Source organism: Engraulis encrasicolus, chromosome 11 (genome assembly GCF_034702125.1).
Source record: "Engraulis encrasicolus isolate BLACKSEA-1 chromosome 11, IST_EnEncr_1.0, whole genome shotgun sequence".
Classification (NCBI taxonomy): Eukaryota; Metazoa; Chordata; class Actinopteri; order Clupeiformes; family Engraulidae; genus Engraulis; species Engraulis encrasicolus.
The window spans coordinates 18994393-19015711 of record NC_085867.1 but is presented as its reverse complement, the minus strand read 5'-3'; the positions used below and the strand labels follow the sequence as shown (position 1 = coordinate 19015711).

General features: G+C 41.7%; 1 protein-coding gene across 2 annotated transcripts in view; it reads left to right on the top strand.

Moving 5' to 3' along the window:
* si:dkey-247m21.3 (5-hydroxytryptamine receptor 4) overlaps positions 1-20932 on the top strand; it is a 67474-nt gene extending 46542 nt beyond the window's left edge. Inside the window, exons 7-8 of one of the 2 annotated variants that reach the window (XM_063210140.1) lie at positions 16265-16354; positions 19385-20932. In XM_063210140.1, coding sequence (XP_063066210.1) covers positions 16265-16354; positions 19385-19478 — 184 coding nt within the window. In that variant the 3' untranslated portion in view covers positions 19479-20932. The remainder of the gene's footprint in view (positions 1-16264; positions 16355-19384) is intronic. The other variant, XM_063210141.1, reaches the window with a different exon arrangement.
* Positions 20933-21319: the final 387 nt, after the last annotated feature.

Genomic DNA, 21319 nt, shown 5'->3' with positions numbered 1-21319 from the left:
GTTTAAGTCCTAGCTTGGCATTGCATGCCCATGTCCAATTAATTCCAATGTCTGTGACAGAACATAAAGTCTCAGTTTTTTCATGACGATCGATTTCCTCGTTCATTCTTCAGCATGCATGTAGCCTAAGTGTAATATGCTGACGGACAGTTGAGATCCACATATTTCCAATGATATTAATGTCACGTTGCTGTACAGAGAAGCAGAGAAACACTTTTAAAAGTCAGCAAATACTATGTGTTTGTTAAACTGTGGGAATGATCAGCATTTTAAATCAGTTTTTGATTTTCGGGAATTGTCCAGGCAACACGCCAAACTCCATTTTTAACAAAACGTTTAATCATGTTTATTATTTCAATGTTTATCATGTTTATTATTTCAATCAACCTGTTGCGCACCAAAAGGTGCACATTGCGTTTCCATCTCATTATCTCACCTCCACTACTCGCCGTGTGATTGTGAAAATGAGCTGAGGTTAAATGTCGAGATGCTTTTGCACGAGGACTTTTGTCACGTGGTTTTAAATTCAAAGTTAAAATTCAGTGTTGGATCTCAATGGACTGCCGAGGTTTTCACATGGTTGATCTGAAAATCCATGCTCCATAGTTTCTTTGTAGCCACATCTGATGAAGTTAGCGGAGACTCATCCCCCCATTTAGCATATATCACGCCTTTGTTGGGCTACGCGCTGTTTTTCTGAGTTAAGCGCAAGGGGTGTGGCGACGTTCCAGAGGGGAGAATACGCGCAAGATAAGACCGCGTAAATGTGCGTGCGTAAAACCGACTTAAGTGGAGACGGGAGAATTCCGCCCATAATTCCATAGGTTAGGCCTACAGTGTGGATGACCTCTTAGATACTTTTCTCCTTTCTCTTTCCAGCTCAGGTGGAGCGAGACACACCTACCAGCGCTGCACGCTAAATCTTGCTGCATCAGCGGTCATGTTTACACTGGTGTAGTGACTATGTTGGTAGTGTTAACATTAACAGTCCCACTGAACGCATAAAGGGCTTTTTAAAAGCTGTGTCTATTTGCTGATGCTTTGGCTGAAGATGAGCTTGGCATTTAAGATCTGCCGCTCCGTCATTGGCTTATTGCTGCTCATCACCATGGACACTGTAGCCAAGGAAACCAAATGCATGTGCAGTTATCTACACTTGGTGAGCAGGAAGCATTTGGGAAAAAAAAGAATATCCTTTTTAATCCATTACTGCAAAAAAGGATGCTGCCATTTTGGGGCAAAAAATTGTGCGGGGGTTAATCTCAGACTAAAATCCTCCCATGCTCATGTCATTTCAGTATGCAGCAGGGGTGGACTGGCCATCTGGCATAGCGTAGGCAGTCCCATATATATATATATATATATATATATATATATATATATATATATATATGTATATACATTTTAACATTTCTGAAAATAGGGGCCCACGAGGGTGCGGGGCCCACCGGGCGGGTTATACTTCCTGGCAGTGCCATGCAGTGAGCTTGTCGCAGCCATGATGCAGTTCATTTTGATTTATGCCCTGTTTTGAAGCGCAGTCTGCGCGATGTCATTCCACGCTTACTGCCTTCAATACAAAGAATAACCTAGACGTGTCAGTTGTTTTTTAGCTTCACAGACTCGACGACAATGAAAATGAAACATTAAATCTTTATGTCACATGCATTTTTGATCGCACTGGCAGCCACCGCGGTAGTTTGGAACAAAGAAGTGGCTCATTTGTCGAGGATAGGTCGCACGAAGCGGAATGTTTCCTCAACCTCGGAAACACTGTTCAACTGTCCAAATAACTTCAGCGTCATAACTTGCAAGCGCACGTGTTGTCTTTGGTTCATGTAAATAAATGAAACGACAAAGCATGGGCAACTTATTTAATGAAGAGCTCACAGTCCGTAGACCGACGAAGGTTAGAACAAGGAAGTAGCTTGTTCTCGAGGACAGAGCAAGCTGGTTGAGAGGACCAATCAGAGACCTCTTTTCTCTCCTTCCCGCCCTTCACTCCGTTGCCGTCTGCATCATTCACTGCGTTGAGTCACAATTTTGGGGAGGTGCCCCTGAGTACCTGCGTGATGGGGGGGCTTCACTCCGTTAACTGTACGGCTCACTGCATCACGACGCAGGGAAGTTGGTCTCGAGGCATAAATCACCCTTAAAGTGATACTGTCCCATTTTTTACACCTCCCCTTGAGTTAAATAATAAGGTTTTACCGTTCTCCTGTACTTTCAACCGTTTTCTAGTTATGGCAGTGCAAATTTTACCTCCAAGCTAAAAGTTAACATTGAGTCCTATGAGACCAGCTCGCGGCTAACTTGTCTCATAGGACTCAATGTTAACTGTTAGCTTAGAGGTAAAATTTGCACTGCCATAACTAGGACACGATTGAAAGTACAGGAGAACGGTAAAACCTTATTATTTTACTCAAGGGGAGGTGTAAAATAAGATTATTTCCAAAAATGGGACAGTATCACTTTAAGCCAAAAGTGCCCGGGCCATATTTCTCCCCCAGTCCAGCCCTGGTATGCATTCTTAAAAAGGAAACACACACAACTGCGCAAACAATTGACATTAGTCCTTCAGGCATCACAAAAACGGCTGGTGATTTGAAGTTGTGTTACATCTTTCTGTCCTACAGTATTCTCCTGCTCTGTCTACAAATCCTCTCAGTAGCTGTGTCTCATACATTGTGTCAGACGTGGTCAAGCAAGGTCACTGTATCAATTTCACATTTTTCAAACTTTTAAAATAGACAGAATATTTGCTGGTTTTGGCATAGACGAAACCTAACAGACAAACACACATGCATGCAATTGCAAACACACACTCGTACACACACGCGTGCGCACGCACACACACACACACACATGCATTTTAAAACTCCAGTTAAAAAAAAATATCCCATTTAGGGGGCTACAATCGCACCTGTCACAATGGAGTTTTTATTTTTATGCACCTGTCATGTTTATACTTTAACAGATTAAAAAAATATCTGCATTTAAAAATATCCGCATACGAGTAATCAGCACCCAAAAGTTTTACTGATAAGCTTGTTTAGTTTGGCCCTGCACCCTGATGGACGACTATCCACCCAGTAGAATGAAATGCTCCATTCAGGTCAAACATGATGGTCACATCAAACTAACGCTCAAAAATCCCCCACCTCTCTCTGTCTGCCTCTCTGTCTCTGTCTGTCTTTGTCTTTGTGTCTGTCTCTGTCTCTGTCTCTCTCTCTGTCTCTCTCTCTCTCTGTCTCTCTCCTTCTCTCTCTCTTTCTCTCTTCAGTTTTCTAAACCATCAGATCTCAATCAACTGAGGTATTCTTTTCTGCTCTGCTCCGACTGATGTCTCTTGGCTACTGCAAAGGCATTCAGCAGGAAGAGGGCAAATGCGCGCCTGAACAGCAACCCCTCCGTCTGATAGCGTCAGCTTCAATTCACCCGTCCGAGCGGCAACACTGGCAAATCTTGTCAGGAATGATTATCAGAACTGTGTTTGTGGTATTTTTAAGCCAGAGGGTTTACGTTTGAGGGGGTAGCGTGGCTGAATTTGGCTAGATTATCTCTCTCTGGCCAACCCTTATCGCTTCAAGAGTGTGTTTGTGCAATGTTTAACGAGTTCTGTCAGACAGCTCCCCCCGAGTGCAATGATCTCCTGAGGCGAGTGAGATACCCTCATGGTCCTCAGGTATGCGGTGAAGTAGTGCTTCTCTAAAAAGGGTGTCTCCACAGCCAGAGCCAAATAAAAGTCATCCCCCTCTTCTCAGGCTGCCCATTAATTGGTATGGATGTGAGATGCTCGAAGGTCTATTTTTGTCTATCTTGTGACTAGATTAGATTAACGTATAAAATAGTGCTTGAGGGGGTGTATACTGTATGTATTTGGCAAGGCTTTCGTTTTAAATAGATAGGGAGGAAAACGTTCTGTCAGCAATGAGTGATTTCATCTGGACGTGAAATACACATATATAAAGCCTCCGTAGGATTGTGCTATAACATCTGCTAAGCGCACTGTCAGTATAAGACATACATTTATGTCAACGAGTGAAACAATTGGGCGCCCAAAGCAGAGGAATGCGGTATTGCACACTGCTGAGTTAGACTGCTTTTCTAAATTACTAACGTGGTGTGTAATATCTGTTGAAAGTTCTAACTGCAAACGAGAAAAAATTAAGTCCAAAGAGAATAATGAAGCACCATCACTACAGGCCCAGTTCCATTTAATGGCGGAGGAAAGTAGTCAGGGCTGGACTGGCCATCTGGCATAGCTGGCATTTCCTGGTGGGGCTGTCGTGCCGAAAAGTGAGTGCCTGCCAGAATACGAGTGCCCTCATTGAAACCAATGGAAACCAATGACCAATTTTTCACACATTTGTTACCCATTTTTGCAGATAAATCCGACACAATTTAAGATGGAAAGCCTATCAATAAAGAATCTACATTCCTTCTGGAAGTATTACAAAGAACTGGTTACAATTTCAGTATTATTTCCATAAAAGAATCGAAGAATTGTCATAACAAATGTTACAGTTTCATTCAAATAGCTCATATTAAGTGGAGGACGAGTAATGTTTCATAAGCATATTTTAGTTCATAAATTATGTAATTCATTCTGCAAAAATGTGTATAATTCTCTCTCAAAAAATGTCATTGGTTTCAATGAGGGCACTCGTGTTCTGGCAGGCACTCACTTTTCGGCACGACAGGGCCCACCGGTTAGTCAGTTCTGGGTCGCTAATTATGAGGGGCCCTTTTAAGCCAAAAGTGCCTGGGCCACATCTCTCCCCCAGTCCAGCCCTTAAAGTAGTTGTGTGTTTGTGAGTGTGAACCTTTGCAAGACTGACTGAAGCTTACTTGCCATAGGGAAGTGCGTGGGTTTACTGTATGATTACTTTGATGGATTACATATGACATTGTATTACATTACATACCGTACAAATTGTAGTATTAATGAATTGTGCATTTTTATTAAATGTCTTGCTAGGGTTAACCTCACTAAAGCATGAAGCAACGATATTACATTTCCCCCCTCTTCATAGAGACATAAGGCAGACCGATTGAGCGCTATCTCTGAACTTCCTCACGTATGGAGTATACATCATTATCTCAGCGGCTGGGATGTTGAACTGACACTAGAGTAACTCCTCAAATATTTTGAGGGAAACACAAATGTTTCCACTTTTCTGGTTCAGAGGTCAAACACATTACTCTGACATAGGCCAGTTGTTGTGACGCGACGGTGTGCTTTTGTTTAAAGGAGGACAAAACACTGTTAAAGACTTGTTTTTAAGAATGCATGAAACGGCGAAGCGTTGGGAGTCTGCTGTGGTTATGTGAGCCTGGTGTTGACATCTGGGGAGTATTACTAGACATTACTGGGCATGAGTGAAAATCATACGTGGACGTGGACAGGCTATCCCAGTTGAAGCAGATTACTGATGTTATCTTACGGTGTCTTAATAAAGCCAAGGACTTTGTGAGTTTTGAAGAATAAATAAGAAATACAGTCTACAGAAACTCTCTTTGATTCAGGCATACCTCAGGGCACTTTCATTTCTTTTAGCAACAACTGTGATATGAATAAGCGTGTACAAACATATGAAAAGCTATTTTAGGACATTCAGTTAAGCAAGTATGCTTTCGATGCTTGACGATCTAAAGGTTTGAATAGCAACCTCCGCGGAACCGCTCAAATAATGTTTACGTATGCTCGAAGGTCATTTACTGTAGTTAGTAGCTAAACCATATGAACAGCAATTCTGTTTAGGTTACCATCCTCATTAGAGAGGGCTGAGGGCTTTATATTTATTATTGTGAAGAGATATGTCGTTTTGGGAAGGGTACGCACATCCAAAGTCGCTTGTTGCAGGTGCTAGACAAAAGTGTCGGACAGTTGAAGAAGGTAGGTCTGCACACTGCGGAATAAGCTCCAAAAATAAATTCGTTATAAAAATAGTTTATTAAATTAAAACAGCAACGTTTTTTGGAGCTTATTCCTCAGTGTGCAGACCTACCTTCTGCAAGTGTGTGAAGATATCTCTCAACAAGTGAGCTTATCTGTGAAACACAGCTGCCTCTTGCCCAGTTTGTTAAGTAGGTAGTAGGGATCTGACTGATTCAGTGCAATCAAATAGAGATGGCCACAGCAGGAGAGCCTTGCAGTTAGTGAATCGAGCTACTGGAGGGGACTTTGTGCCGTTTCTGTGGCACGGAGGCTGAGAATTCCTCAGGCCTGTCCTAGCGGTGATGTTCCAAAGCCGTGTTGAAACGGCCAAGCCTTTGGCTTGCGCTCGGGCGGCTCCTCCTGCCCTCGCCATGATGCCACATGCATGCTGGCCACGTTCATTGTCCGTACGCACACACCTTATGTAGAAATCATTTACAACAGCATGGAAATATGCTGCGAAACCTCTCACGGCCCTCTGAGTGGCCATGGCGCACGAGAGCCAGACAAGATGACGAACGCATTCCATGGCAGAGCCGGCCAAACGCTCTCTCTCTCACTCTCTCCTCTCTCTCTCTCCCCATCTCTCTCTCCTCTCCTCTCCTTCTCTATCTCTCTCTCTATCTCTCTCTCTCTCTCTCTCTCTTCCTTCTCTCTCTCTCTTCCCCCTCTCCTTCTCTCTCCTCCCTCTCCCTCCTTCTCTCTCTCTCTCTCTCTCTCCGAGGAGTCTCCCACAACTGTGTCAGTTCACCCCGGCTGTGGACAGCCTCCTCCTTGGTAACTCAGAGCACGGTGCCCCCATCGCACTGCTGGTCTAAAATCTAATCTGATTCTGGACTGGACATTGCAGAGCAGATGGCAAAATTAAATCACAATCATGTTTATGGAAGCCAAGATCATTCTGGCACGTTGTGGCAATCAACAAACAAGTAAGAAAACTAGAGCGGGCACTCGGTAGAGCGCAAACCTTCGCCTACGCCACTTATTTTTTCCTGGCCATCTTCAGAGTGTGGGGCATAACATTCTCCAAATTTTGGTGTTAGTTTCATTTAAATCGGACCGGAATAAAGTGTCGTTGGTGAAGGTATGCGCTCGACAGAGTGTCCATTCCATTTAGTCTAGTATGGAGATTGTGGTGGACACATTTCTGAAATTTTGATGTCATTTTCATAAAAATCGGTCCAGAATTGACCGAGTTAAGATGAGAAACGTGCATTTCGCAAGGTCTTGACCCCACTGACTGTTGACCCCCAACCGCTAAAAAACGTATGGACACCACCATGACGTGTGGCACATCACAAGATCGGGAATTGAATTCTGCACATCTTGGCACTGGTTTCAGGCAAATTGGATGCCAATTAACTGAGATATCGCAAATTTACGTTTTTGACCTTTTCGTGACCTTGACCTTTGACCCAATCACTCCCAAAAAGTAACCGATTGTTCCTTGGGTCTTGACCAATCATCCCAGTAAATTTCATAAAAATCGGCTCACTTCTGTCTGAGTTATACGAAGTACAAACAAACAAACAAACAAACATATTCACAAATAAATAAATAAATACACAGCGGTCAAAACATAACCTTCTCGGCGAAGGTAAAAAGAAAGAATTGCACACACTGAAAAAGAAGAGGGTTTGTGGAATGTAATGAAATTAAGATGGTGATTTTAATTCTACGTATGCAACCTCCTGCACCCTCGATTTGTCCGTTTTCATCCACGAGGGATTCCTGGTTTTATTACATTTGGTGATGAAAAATATATCAAACTACATTAAAATATTTTGGAATCAAATTGATGGAATGGACTTTTGCATCTGGTTACCCAGGGTCGGTGCGCAACATGAAAAAATGTAATAGGGGTATGACTGCCATTTTGTCTATAAAGTTGTATCAAATCTTTACGTTTCTTTGTTTTTTGACATGTACAAGTTTTTATCTTTTACCTGATATGTTTAGATGGTGAAACTTCCGTCTTCAAACTGTCAATATTGACAGGCAGCTTCACACCTCCACAACATCAGCTTTTTTGAAGCACGTCACACTTCAACATCCATGTGACCCGCTGATGAAGACGGAAGTTTCACCGTCGAAACATATCAGGGGAAAGCTAAAAACGTTTACATGTCTGAAACAAAAGAAACTTGGTAACTCTTTATTTTAGGGATACATCTATTAGCACTAATACATACAATGTTAATGCCTGCATAAGTAACTTGTAAGGCATGTACTAAGCAATTGCTAAGGCCTACTAGGTCCTTACTAAGGTTAAATTGGTAATAAATCCCTTATTGTGCATGAACAAGACATTTGCGAATACATGCCTAACAAATGTTTGATTTTGCTTTGTACATGCCTTACAAGTTACTTATACAGGGACATTGTATGTATTAGTGCTAATAGATGTATCCCTAAAATAAAGTGTTACCAGAAACTTGAAGATGTGATGAAAAAATAGACAATGCCATAATAGCCTGTCCAGCCAGTGTCACTGTGTAGCCCTATACGGGTATGGCACGATCCGCACCGAACACGGAAACCGCATACAATTCATACAGTACACATACAAAAGCGTGACATGCAAACCGTGGCATTGGCAAACCGCAATCCATGCAGTGGCCAGAAATTCTATCAACCATCTGAAAGAATTGGAATGCTCACACAGCGCACATCATCTGACGACCGTTTAAGTGCAAGTGTAGGTTATCACAAAAGGCGGTTCTCGGATACATGCAAAAGGTCTAATTCAACTTACGCATCATTACATTATAATTGTAATTATATAAATATAATTTAATATTCCTAGTGCACTGTGCATTGTGAATAAAAACAATTAAATAAGAAGAACCGTAAAGAACTGAAGACCGTGACCTTGATACCGTGATATGGACCGAATTTTGAGAACCATGCCACCCCTAATGTCTTCTATGGCCTGTATTCCCCCATCATGTGAAACTAACTGGACATAGATTGACTGCCCAGGGCTCAAGCCATTTCTCCAGTTCTTACTTTAGTTTAGTTTATTAAAGTTAGTTCAAACATGGACCATGCAGAAGAGTCATTGTTTTAAAAAGTAAAAATACAGCCAATAAATAATACAATTATAGCTACTACAGCTAATTTCCATCTGTAGTCCCTGGGCAGGTAAAGCAAAATTAAAATACAAAACATATACAGATAAGAGCAGCCATAGGTGCATACATTCATGCCACGCACGCAGGCACGCACACACGCACGCACGCACACAAACACACACACACACACACACACACACACACACACACACACACACACACACACACACACACACACACACACACACACACACACACACACACACACACACACACACACACACACACACACAATTAAAAATGGCATATAGTTATGGATTATATGGCGTTGAAATACCATATAAATATATAAAATGATTAGTGTTGACAAGACTGGTTGATTGTTATAATTTTTTCATGACTCTTGAGAAGGACCCTTGAGGGGACCATGTTGTTGTTCTCATGTCTAGTGGAACCGTTTGTCTCAAGGGGCTGGTGAGGATTTGAACACATCTTGTTCTGTCCACATTTAGCAGGAATTTTAGATTAGACCTCTCTCCAGAGTCTCATTGACACGGTGACCTATAAAAACACATACTCATTTAGCTCATTTCTTGGAGCCCCGCCTGCCCCAATCTCACCAATTTGAACCATAGGGTGATTATTTTAGGAATGCCATGAGCAGCGAAACGTTTTTTTTTTTTTAGCACATCTCACTACATCTCATCAGCAATTTATGTTCCTACTCAAATTGGCTGCCAACACAAACTTCTTATACAAACTCCCTAAGCAGGCAGGGAACCACTTTTGACTGGAGCAGTCTTCACTATTTAACAGCTGGTCACCATTGGACCCAATGTTGGCCTCAATTATACTTTTCAGCTTAGAGGATTGCAGGATCACTTCTGACGTCTATGGAAGTAGCATTGTAAAATGTTTTCTTGTGTGTGTGTTTTTTTTTATTACCAATACTTAAAGTTATCTTCCACAATGCTCTCTTCCTTCTTGTTGGTGCGTCTCTGAAGTAATTAAGCAAGTAGGGAATAGATCACACTCAGTTTCTTCTTTTTCCCTTTTCTTTTTTTAATTAATTCATAGCAGGGTCAGACAGATGTTTCGGCTACAAGAGCCTTCATCAGTGTTTTACTAATACTTAAGCACCTTCACAGCCAAGGAAAACCACACAGCAAAACTTTCCTCATTTGAATTAAGTTGCTTGTACTGTATGTGAGGGGCATGTCAGAGGAAACAGCAGTTTTTTGTCTGCTGAATGTAAGGAGTGCTGTGGAGACATATCCGATGTAGTCTTAAGTGTCACATTCCAAATTTAGTTTGAACTAGGTTACTTGCACTGTGCAAATTCACCTAGACGGGGAACATTCACCCTAACACGTCCGTGGTTTGGATGCATTAACCTCTTTTAAAAGAACGTAGATCACTATCTGAGGCTGTATCCTGCCTGTTTTCTGGATGACCTACCAAGCCAAAACAGATGGAAGAAAGGAGAAGAGAAAAGAGAAGAGATTTACAAAAAAAATCACCCATGATGCTAATGGACCCATTCAAAAGCATTTCGTGAAATCTGACAGACAGACTAAAAAGGGAGATATGCAGCAATGACTTGAAAGTTTGTTTGCCTTCATTCTTCAGTTGGTAACCAGAGTATCTTTTGGACATCAATCATTCAGTCTGAAGTTGACACTAGGGATCTTCTGTGGGAATGTGGTCAGAAAAGTCAGAGATAACAGTTGATTATTGATATGTTCCTCCAGTAAAAATATTGCCCTAAAATGAACTGTAAGTGCAGCCAAAAATAGATCCAAGCAGGGTTTTTTTGGGTGATAGGCTCAAGATGGCAAGATTAAAGTTATGAAGATAAAAACTATTTTCCCAGGACATAAGGCCTTAAATACTCCACTGTAATTTTCTCCAGAGATAAGTGTTAGTTCAACGTTGAGAGCATTTAATAGAAAATGAAGATGCTGCTCTGTGTTTGTTTTGGAGGTTTATTTGCAGACACTAATTTAATATGCTTTCACAGTATAAGGTTTCTTACGCCTCGCTGAACACGAGAGCATCAGTTATTATTTAATTAAAAACTGGACTCTGCATTACTTTGTGGTGATGGTGATCCAGACACATACCTTCCATGATGATGTCTGGCAATTACTATGAGGCGTTTTCATAACAACTATCACAGATGCTGTCGCTGAAAGTTTTTGAAGACTAATTATTACAAATGATGGTAAATTTGACTGTCGAAGTATTAATTGTACAATTGTTTCTGTTTTTGCTTGACGTCAAAGAAGCAATTTTGGACACCGCTCAGGGCCTAGAGTCCATTTGTTTGTTTATCTAAGCCAGGCAGCCATAACAGAATGCCCATACAGGCCAGACTGGAATCATCCATTTCAAATGGGAATGGTTTGGTTTGTGTTTGAGTGCTTTTTTCCAAGACATGAGAAGGCCATTTTCTCCTCAAATTAAACACAGATTTGTAAATCTTATTTTGACCAGCTGAAATCTGCACATCTAAACCTCTCATGAACTATGATGGCAGGATGCACCTAATCTGAAATGAGCCTCAAATTCTCAGCTACATGCAAACGAGATGCCAAATCAATTCCTAAAACAAAACTGCTTTAATAAATATTTTATGAATAGTCTTCACGATTTGACTTAAAAACAATGCAAACCTGTTTCGGCCACCGCCCAGGCCATCATCAGGGCAAGAGAGAGAAAACAGCGATAAAGACAAGGCTGACAGCCATATCAATTACAATAATCATCCTATTCAGTCTAGTACAGTAGTGGGTCATTTCCACTGCACATATTTTCCCGGTACAGCTCAACTCAGCCGCCAACATTTTGCGTTTCGATTTGCGCTCAACTCAGCTCAACAGCCAGCTTGCTGGCTAAAGCGAGCTGAGCAGTATGTTGACAACCAGCCCACTGATTGGTCAAGAAGCATGACCTCACGCCCCACGTCTTCACGCCGGGACTTGGCAGAAGGAGTAAAATGATTACATCTAGCCAGGACTATTCATCCCTGTAGTCTTTCCCTCCTCTGGGTAAGGGGAGCAGGTAAATTCATCCATTCGCGTTTCAGTAGCAGTTGTATAGTCCACCATGCAGTCACTTTCTCCGACAAAGTATAGTCTTGTCATTTGGTCCACATTCCTATCTCCACTTCTTTTGTATTACTATATCTGTTATTAAAAAAATAATCAGCTCTACTGGTCAGTCTCCATGGACATATATTTGATATGTTAGCCTATTTAATAGGCTAACCAACTTTGATGTTGAAATATTTATTTTAAAAAGTGATTTATAAATAAATTTGTGGAGATGATAAAATAATAAAAGTGGAATTTCTGCCCGAGAGTAACATGTAGCGTGCTATGTTCCCCAACATTGTAAATCATCAGTGTCAATGAAAGCACAAGAATAGCACATTGCACATTGCACATTCATTTTGTAGACTATTCTTTATTTTGCCTTATGTTTTCTGTTTTTTTTTTTTAACTGAACCACAGGCAGGGTACTTCAGTGATGGTGGGAGATGGGGAGGAGACCAGTACCACAGTCAGGGTACCTCAGTGATGGTGTCAGGAAGATGAGGGGGCAGGACAGTAACGAGCATAGTCATGGAAGAGGATGGGTGAGAGCAATGTTGTTTTTCTAGATGTTAACATTCTTGACCATAAAGCCAGATACATTGTCACTGTACAACCAAAGCCGCCAATTTTTCACTGTAAATTTGACGTGTTTTTTTTTTTACCGTGTGGCTCGCTATCTACAGGTATACCCGCGTAGGCAAAATTATGCCATGCGATTGTGCAAAGTCCTCAATGCTGGTCAAACTATAATATTAATCAAAGTTGTGCAATGGGTTGTTGCAGTTAGGCTGTAAGCGAACCATTCAAATATACAAGAGGGTGCGCAGGAAAACAAAGTTTGAGAACCGCTGCTTTACAAAAGCAGCTAAGCTGGATATCCTCAACAGTAACCCATGCCAGTGAGGCTGCATTTCAACCATCAATATCATGCGTTCATCATTGGCTCACTTTATCTGCAGAAGTGCAGATAAAATAGAACAAGGAAAACTGAAAAAAATGCTCTGCAAATGTTTATCGCTGGTGTAGACACATTTTAGCTTTCCATAATATCAGATGGTCCCTTAGGTGCTGCCTTAGGTCCCACCTTCTTGGGGGCTGCACGTTTTCGAATGGAAAAGCCAACCATTCTGATTTGACAGCCCTGCTCAGCTCAACACAGCGCAACACAGCACGACACAGCACAGCCGGGTTTTGGTGGAAAACTGGTATAGGTGAATTATTTATTGTCCTCTCTGCCTTTGTTAGATAGTGCAGTGAAGATGGAGATACAAGGAAGTGGATCAGAGCAGGTGTATGAGAATGAATACTACAGGCCTAATGCAAACCAGGGTCACTCACAACCATAGCATTTGTGTGTTACTGTATTAGTAACTGTGACCATTTAACATACATACATGTAGCAGAGTGGTTCTAATCAAGATTGGAAATACTAATTTTTGTATTAAATCCTGACCACGCCGGTCCCTTAGGACAGTGAGTTAACTTACTCACAATAAAAGGTTTATTGAGGACCACAGAGACCAGATTCATGGGAACAACAGTCAATTCTCTAATGCAAAGTCTTAAATACAGCACATCTTGGAATGGTACACGCTACACAGACCACTTTATTTCCATGGGGCAGGGCATTTACAGCCACACCAGTATGAGCCAAAATGGCCAGAGAGTCTCAATGCACAGCACACGGTTATCACAGCAAACATATGGTGAGTAAATAGAACATAGGGCACGGCAAAGCGCACCCTTAACACTGAACACACAGTACAGTACATCTACTTGACTTGATTTGACTTGACTAGACTTGACATAGACTTGACTTGACTTCTAGAAAGGTCCCCTCCTTGAGAAGCCCATCCGCCTGGAGCGCATTCCACGGCACGACCACCTTTCCATGACAAGTCAAGTTCAAGTCCAAGTCAAGTTTATTGTCAATTTCTTTACATGCACTGGTCATACAAAGAATTTGAAATTGCGTTTCTTGCTCTTCCATGCAGACATAGACTAATCTAGGTAAGGACATAGACAGTATAGACATAGACAGTACTCATACATGGACATAGACAGTATGGACGTAGACATTGCTCATACAGACATTGAAAGTGCAAGACTGGACAACAGAAGACTTGTAGAGAACATACATTAAGAGGAGGTATTTTGTTGTGCTTTTTCTAAAAGTCCTTTATAGCGTTCTGACATAGTAATAGTAGCATTTGAAGAAATAAATAATTAAAAAAGGTTTTTATTAAATACACCAGCAGCAGTATGTGTGTGTGTGTGTGTGTTTGTATGTGTTTTGTGTGCGTGTGTGTGTGTGTGTGTGTGTGTGTGTGTGTGTGTCTGTGTGTGTTTAGTGCAGGTAGAAAGTGCGGTGTGCGTCTGTGTGTGTGTACCTGTGTATGTGTGTGTGTGTGTGTGTGTATGTGTGTGAGTATGAGTTTGTGTGTCAGTGTGTGTATGTTTGGGTTTAGTGCAGAAAGTGCTGTGTGATTGTGTGTGTGTGTGTGTGTGTGTGTGTGTGTGTGTGTGTGTGTGTGTGTGTGTGTGTGTGTGTGTGTGTGTGTGTGTGTGTGTGTGTGTGCATGTGTATGTTTTGAGTTAGTGCAGGTTGAAAGTTCAGTCACAGATGTAGTAGTGCAGGTGGAATGTTCAGTCGCAGATATGGTGGTGGGGATGAGGGGGGGAGGGTTGTCAGTGGCCTGGCTGGCTAGAGGCTGACAGTGAAGGGAGAGTGGGTTGAGTGTTCAGTATCTTGATTGCTTGATGCATCGTGCTGCTTGCAAGCCTGGTGGTACGGGAACGGAGGCGCCTGTACCTCTTTCCAGAGGGCAGGAGGCTGAACAGTTTGTGTGCAGGGTGGATTGTGTCTTTGATGATCATCAGTGCTTTTCGGGTGAGGCGTGCGGTGTAAATGTCCTGCAGGGAGGGGAGTGGTACTCCAATGATCTTCTTCACTGTGTTCACAACACGCTGGAGTGTCTTCCTGTTTTTCTCCGTGCAGCTTCCTCCCCACACTGACACATGAATTAGAGGCTTTGACGCCCAAATAATAATGGCCTGACCCTAGTGAAAGTCGCCACCAAACAATAAAATCTGCCACCCCTTCGGAGCTGCCGATGCCACGGTTTTAAAGAAACGCTGCTCATGCCAATTGGTGGCCATTATTAGCCACAAGACTCCCCAGCGCGAAAACAGACTCCTGGGACTTAAAGGCGCAAATGTCCAATGATACATACAGTATATATACCATAGAACGTATATTACCAAAGAACTATTAATGACTGGAAAATGCATTGGCCATGGTGTAAAACGGGGACGTAGTCTGAGGACATGGTGTGCATTGGTGCGACGCCATGATGGATAAAAAATGTTACACCGGAAACTGCAAAATCACTCTGGATGTGCTGAATTCGAATTGCATTGTGGGTGCGAGTGGCTGTTGTGAGTTCTGGCCCTGGTCGAAAGAGGATGTCCAGTTCAATCAATATTCAGTGTGTGGCCAAATTAATTGCAGGGGAAAATTGATGACGGCTGTCAAAAAATCACAGTGTCCTATGACTTGTTCCACACTCCAGCCATGGCGGTAGTGGCATTGCACTTTTAAAGTCTTTACCAGGCCGCCAGTACTGACCGTAAAAGAAGAAAGTCACTCAGTTCGCGGCCATGTCGTAATACGCTCTTATGACGTCAGTAAGCAGTCTTCTCTATTGCAACTTTGAAATACATGTCACATCTATGACTGCACTAGGCCTACTGTACATATCAAGGAGGCAGTTAGGGAAGGGATACTGCTGAGGACATCTTACTGCTATGTACTGTTCATTTTACAGGTTATTTTTTTTATTTTTATTTTTTTCACAATGTTTAACTATTCGGGGAATGCAGAGGTCATTTTATCATCATAATAAAGCAAACTTTATCATTTTTTCCGCACATCTCAGCTGCCAGAAGCTTTGAAGAAGAACCATAAATCGCTGATCAGGAAAAAAACCACACAGACTATTTCGCCGTGAATAAAAAGTTAAAACAAAATTGTCAGTGTACGAGAGCTTTTATAGTCTTTTTCCTGACCATAACAATAAGGAAAATATGACAGAACACTTTTATACATTTTTGCATTTTTCTTTCTGTTGTTGCTGTCGTCTGCCAATCAGGAACACATGTTATGAGGTGCCGTTGCCAACTCTGCAGCAGCTCCTGAAAAACGGTTACAGCGGAAACCCCCATGGCAACAGGATGCCTAGGTAGACAATGATGATACACTCCCTCTGTGTGGTGGTGACTGGCCCTCAATGTCACTGGATACGTTTACATGACGTTTTAATTCCGAATGAATAATTCAGAATTAAATATGTAGTTCCGTTGAGTTTACTTTGATCTTTCATTTAATTCTGAACTGTGAAGTGTTCACATGACAAATTAAAAGCGGAATTAAGCTTTATTCAGAATTAAAGTGAGTTAATTCAGAATTAAATGTCTCATGTAAACGTAGGAAATGATGATGATCCTCTGTGTGGTGGTGATGGCCCTTCAATGTCGTTGTCTTTCTGTTCTGTGTGTGCTGTGTTTCAACGTGTTTCCATGGTGCCTGAATGGGTCCTTCACTATTTTTTTTGCATGTACTCACAATGTGGTTGGTTTAATTGTTTGTCTTTTGGAATCTTTGGTATGATCTTTCTTCTTTTTTAATTTTAAGTTTTCGTATGATGTGGGGGTCAGTTTTTTACTTTTCAATTGTTTTACAGTTTTTCTCGGTTGCTTCCACACAATTTCTGGTACTTCACACACAATTCTCGGAACATTTCACCCATTTCCCAACTCCCCTAACCAATGTCACTGAACACTAAACACAATTTCTTCTTTACACTCATATTTCAGTTTTAAAACACACTCTTTTCAAACCACTACACACAATTATCTGGATTACACACAATTTTCACGAAGGAAATCCCTGGTTGTCGCATTGAACACACTGTCATTCAAAATACTAAAATCAACCACCATACAATGTTCACTTCCTCATCACATGAGCAGACTCTCTTCATACCGGTTTACAATCTGAAATCAGCAATTTTTCAAATGTCTGAAAATTGTAAAATATACACACATCTGTGTACTCCAAGTCCAAAAATAATATTTCAGTATTTTACTACAGAAAAATACCCTCTTTAGTAAGTAGAACACTGAAGAAAATACGTTTCTACTGTGTGTCAAGTTGAATATAGAGTTTTACCTTGTGCATATTACTGTTCAATGGTTCACATAAGAGTATTAAAATGACTACTTGTGTGTGTCATTTGAGAACAAAATTACCTTTTTAGAAGGGAGTACATTGTTTTGAGACAAGACGTGCATTTTTCAGAGGTAGTGAAGAGTTTTGCCCGTTGTGTGTGAGGTTTGGAGATTTGTGTGTAGAGTTTTGATAATTCAAGAACTGATTCCGAAAATTGTGTGTAAGCAATCGAGAAAAACTGTAATCAAGCATTAATGAAGGCAAACTAATGAAGCACTGGGTTCACTGTCGATATAAAATGCTTCACTTCACCTCACAGTCATGGGTAAGCGATTAGGGCGTCAGACTTGTAGCCCAAAGGATGCCGGTTCAACTCCCGACCTGCCAGGTTGGTGGGGGGAGTAATTAACCAGTACTCCACCCCATCCTCCTCTATGACTGAGGTACCCTGAGCATGGTACCGTCCTGCCGCACTGATCCCTTGGGGCACCATTTTGGGCTGCCCCCTTGCACGGGTGAGGCATAAAATGCAACTTTGTTGTGTTCAGTGAACATTTGTGTGCTGTGGAGTGCTGTGTCAAAATGACAATGGGTGTTGGAGTTTCCCAGCTGGGCTTTCACTTTCACTTTCGTCACGTCTTCAGGTTTGGTGAGCGTTAGTTGGAGTTTAAATCCTGTAAATCCACTACCAGTAAGAATGGGAGAGCTTTTTCAAAACGCTATAAAAAACATTTATTGTAAACGCAAATGTTTTAAGTCTTTTAAAAATCTCGATTGTAAGGTAGCATCATGGCAATTGGAAATGGGTTGGTGTTAACAGATATTTTTCTTCCCAAATTCTAACAGTGATGTAACTGAGAAGTAAAACAGTATACATATACAGGTATACCGCTACAGCTTTTTGAAAATGGACATATAGCGTTTTGTTAAAATAATAATATAAAAAAATAAAGTAAACTGTTCTCCCACACTGACTGACTACAATTTCTGCTGGAATTAAATGTAAATATTCATGTATCTTTCAAATGAGTCACATGTGAGAAGACAACCTTAAGACATTCTGCGAAAGTTGATACTCTGTGTCTAGTTTCTGTGCAAGTCCCAGTTTAATTTACAAACTGCAAATATTTAGCTTTGAGGTAGGCCTATAGCCTACAACAGAAACGTAAATAAAGAGGGTCACTGTAGTGGCAGTGAGCAGCCGGTAAGCACGCAAGGTGAGTAGGAATCAGGAAACTGTCAAGACATATTTATTATGGCTGTTGAAATCATTAGGGATCATGGTTTAGGAAAATGCCAAGGATGGGAATAACAGCTTTAATCTCAACAGGATGTTTGTTTTTTAACAGCGGATTTACTGTAGATCCTATACATGCAGATATGTCTAGAGGAGGGGTTCCCAACAGGGCTGGATTGGCCATCTGGCATAGCGGACATTTCCCGGTGGGACCTGCACCCTTGTGGGCCTCTATTTTCAGAAATGTAAAAATATATATATATAACGAGGGTGCAAGGCCCACCTGTGAGTCAGATCTACGTCGCTTATTATGAGGGGCCCCTTTAAGCCAAAATTACCCGGGCCCTATTTCTCCCCGCAGTCCAGCCCTAGGTTCCCAACCTTTTCCACCTTTTCTCACAAATGCTCTCAGCCCATCTCTGACCCAATAAACAATACAACTCAAATAAGTCAACAACACACATACACACGTATTAAGATTTGTAGAAAATGACTTGGAATACCTTAGCGACCCACAGGTTGGGAATCATTGGTCTAGAATATGACCAAAATACCACTCTCAAACTAGACGGATGAATTCACAAGACTACAGACACCCAAGGGGGAAATGAGCAATTAAATTCCTCAATAGGCCTAATTAACATGCACGGTCGTTCCACAGAGAGTAAGTAAGGTAGGCCTATCGACACAGATCAAATCCCTTATAGTTGATGGTAGATGGGGTACAGTATAACTCATCTGATCATCATTTCAAATAATCCCATCCCAGTAATCTAAATTTGGCCTCTTGTTTTCTCCCACCAGATTATCCCTCCTCCCCAACCGGAGCTACAGCGACAACGGGCGACGCATTCTATCGAGTGAGCTTGAGTCCCAGGATTCCATGGGCATGCTATGACACTCAAGCGGCAAACCCGACGCTCACGCACAACACCGACAAGCACCAGTGTGGACCCCTAATTTGTCAGCACTAGAGGAAAAGAAACAACGCACTCAACTGAGAAGAGAGGAGAGGAGCTAGTTTGAAGCTATGAAGCTACTCGAAGACATTAAAAAAGCACAGGCTGAAAAGACATTGTTTTTCGTCTACCAATGGTATTCAAGCTACTTCAGGACCAATTTTTACAGTGTTATTGAGAGTTTTTGTGCGATTACGCACAGCTAAAAACACTGCCTTGTGAATGTAAGTCACCTTTTTAAAGACTGAACAGTGGCACGGAGGAGGCACTTCATTTTTAAGAGCTCTAAACAGGCTCACATTTTGAATCTGTGTTCTTTTTCTCTGGTCCATTTTCATATGTTCTGTACAGATGTTGAAAACGTTTGCCGTGCTGACCAGAGGTCACAATCAGTATCAAACTGAATAAGTGTCTTTTCACATTCAATGTCCAAGAAAAACCACAGGTGTGTCCTTCATATGGGAGCAGGGAAGCTGACAGGGGGCAAGTTGTCCCGGGCCCAGTTAGAAAGGGGACTCAGAATTGGGTCCTTGTTGCATTGTATGTGTATTGGGTGGGGAGGGGACCCTTTAAGATGACTTTGTCCTGGGCCCTGCCAAAGCCTTCAGTGGCCCTACATGGGAGGATGCAGTGAAAATGGTCTACAAAAGATTTTTATTTATTTCAAACGTGCAAATTTGTGCTTCGGGACTCGGGAGCAATAACTTGTTGCTATGTGACAAACTTTTTGTATTGTTTTTCCCCCCCTCCTTGCACTTTTGCCCTGAATTAGTCCTTTGGTCTAATGTGCATTGAATTGTTCACGTGTCACAACACTTAAGCCATTTGAAAAGGTGTTTGGCTACTCCTAGTTATTGAGGTCATGGTTTCCACCACCATTGACAGCTTTTCTTCCCCCTCTCTCCATTTCAGCCTGGGTTTTGACGAAGAATACACCATTGTGGCTCTTTGTAATGTAAACAGCTTTACGCCATTCAGAGCTGTGTGATTCATTAATCTAATGTTCATTGTCGTCCTGAAAGCATTATACCATAAGAGCACCATTATACTATTGTTTGTACAAGGCAGTCAGGCATGAAAGTCTTTTCACTCAATTAAAAAAGAAAAAAGGCAAACCCAGTAACAAACGACCAGTATTCTTGTTCTCCACACAGGATTGGACTGGGACAAATAAGGTACAGGCGTTTTCGTCTGCTCCCCTTCAAATTGTGAACCAGATAATTGGTAACGCATTACTTTACGGTACAGTAATTACTGTGTACTTTCTGCTTAACAACAGGGCAACAAATAAGTTACATGGTATCTAATGGGTAAAAAGGGGGTAATTACAAAGTGCATACCATGTAATACACATAGCCCAAGAATTACTATGAAACTACTGCATATTTTCTGACCATCTAATCATCAAACATCTCTGTTACACCCAATTAATGGTATTTACTTAGTAATTACCCTTTTTACCGTTAGATACCATGCAAGTTCTCTGTTACCCTTCTGTTACCCAGAAAGTACAGAGTAATTACGTATGGTAACTGGAGGCCTACCGTAAAGTAAAGTGTTACCAAATAAATAAAAAAAATGCCAACAGCATCGGCCCCCAAGGAGTGTTTGCCCACAAGGAAATGTGCCAGATTACCAGTCCAGCCTGTTCTCAACATAACCACTTTTCAAAAGCTACGTGGACTTGAGCGCAGTCGGGAGATGTTTAATGCAATGACGTGGTTCTCCTTGCGTGAATAAGGCCGTGCCCCAAGCGGAGGGCAGGCACCAGGGGGTCACA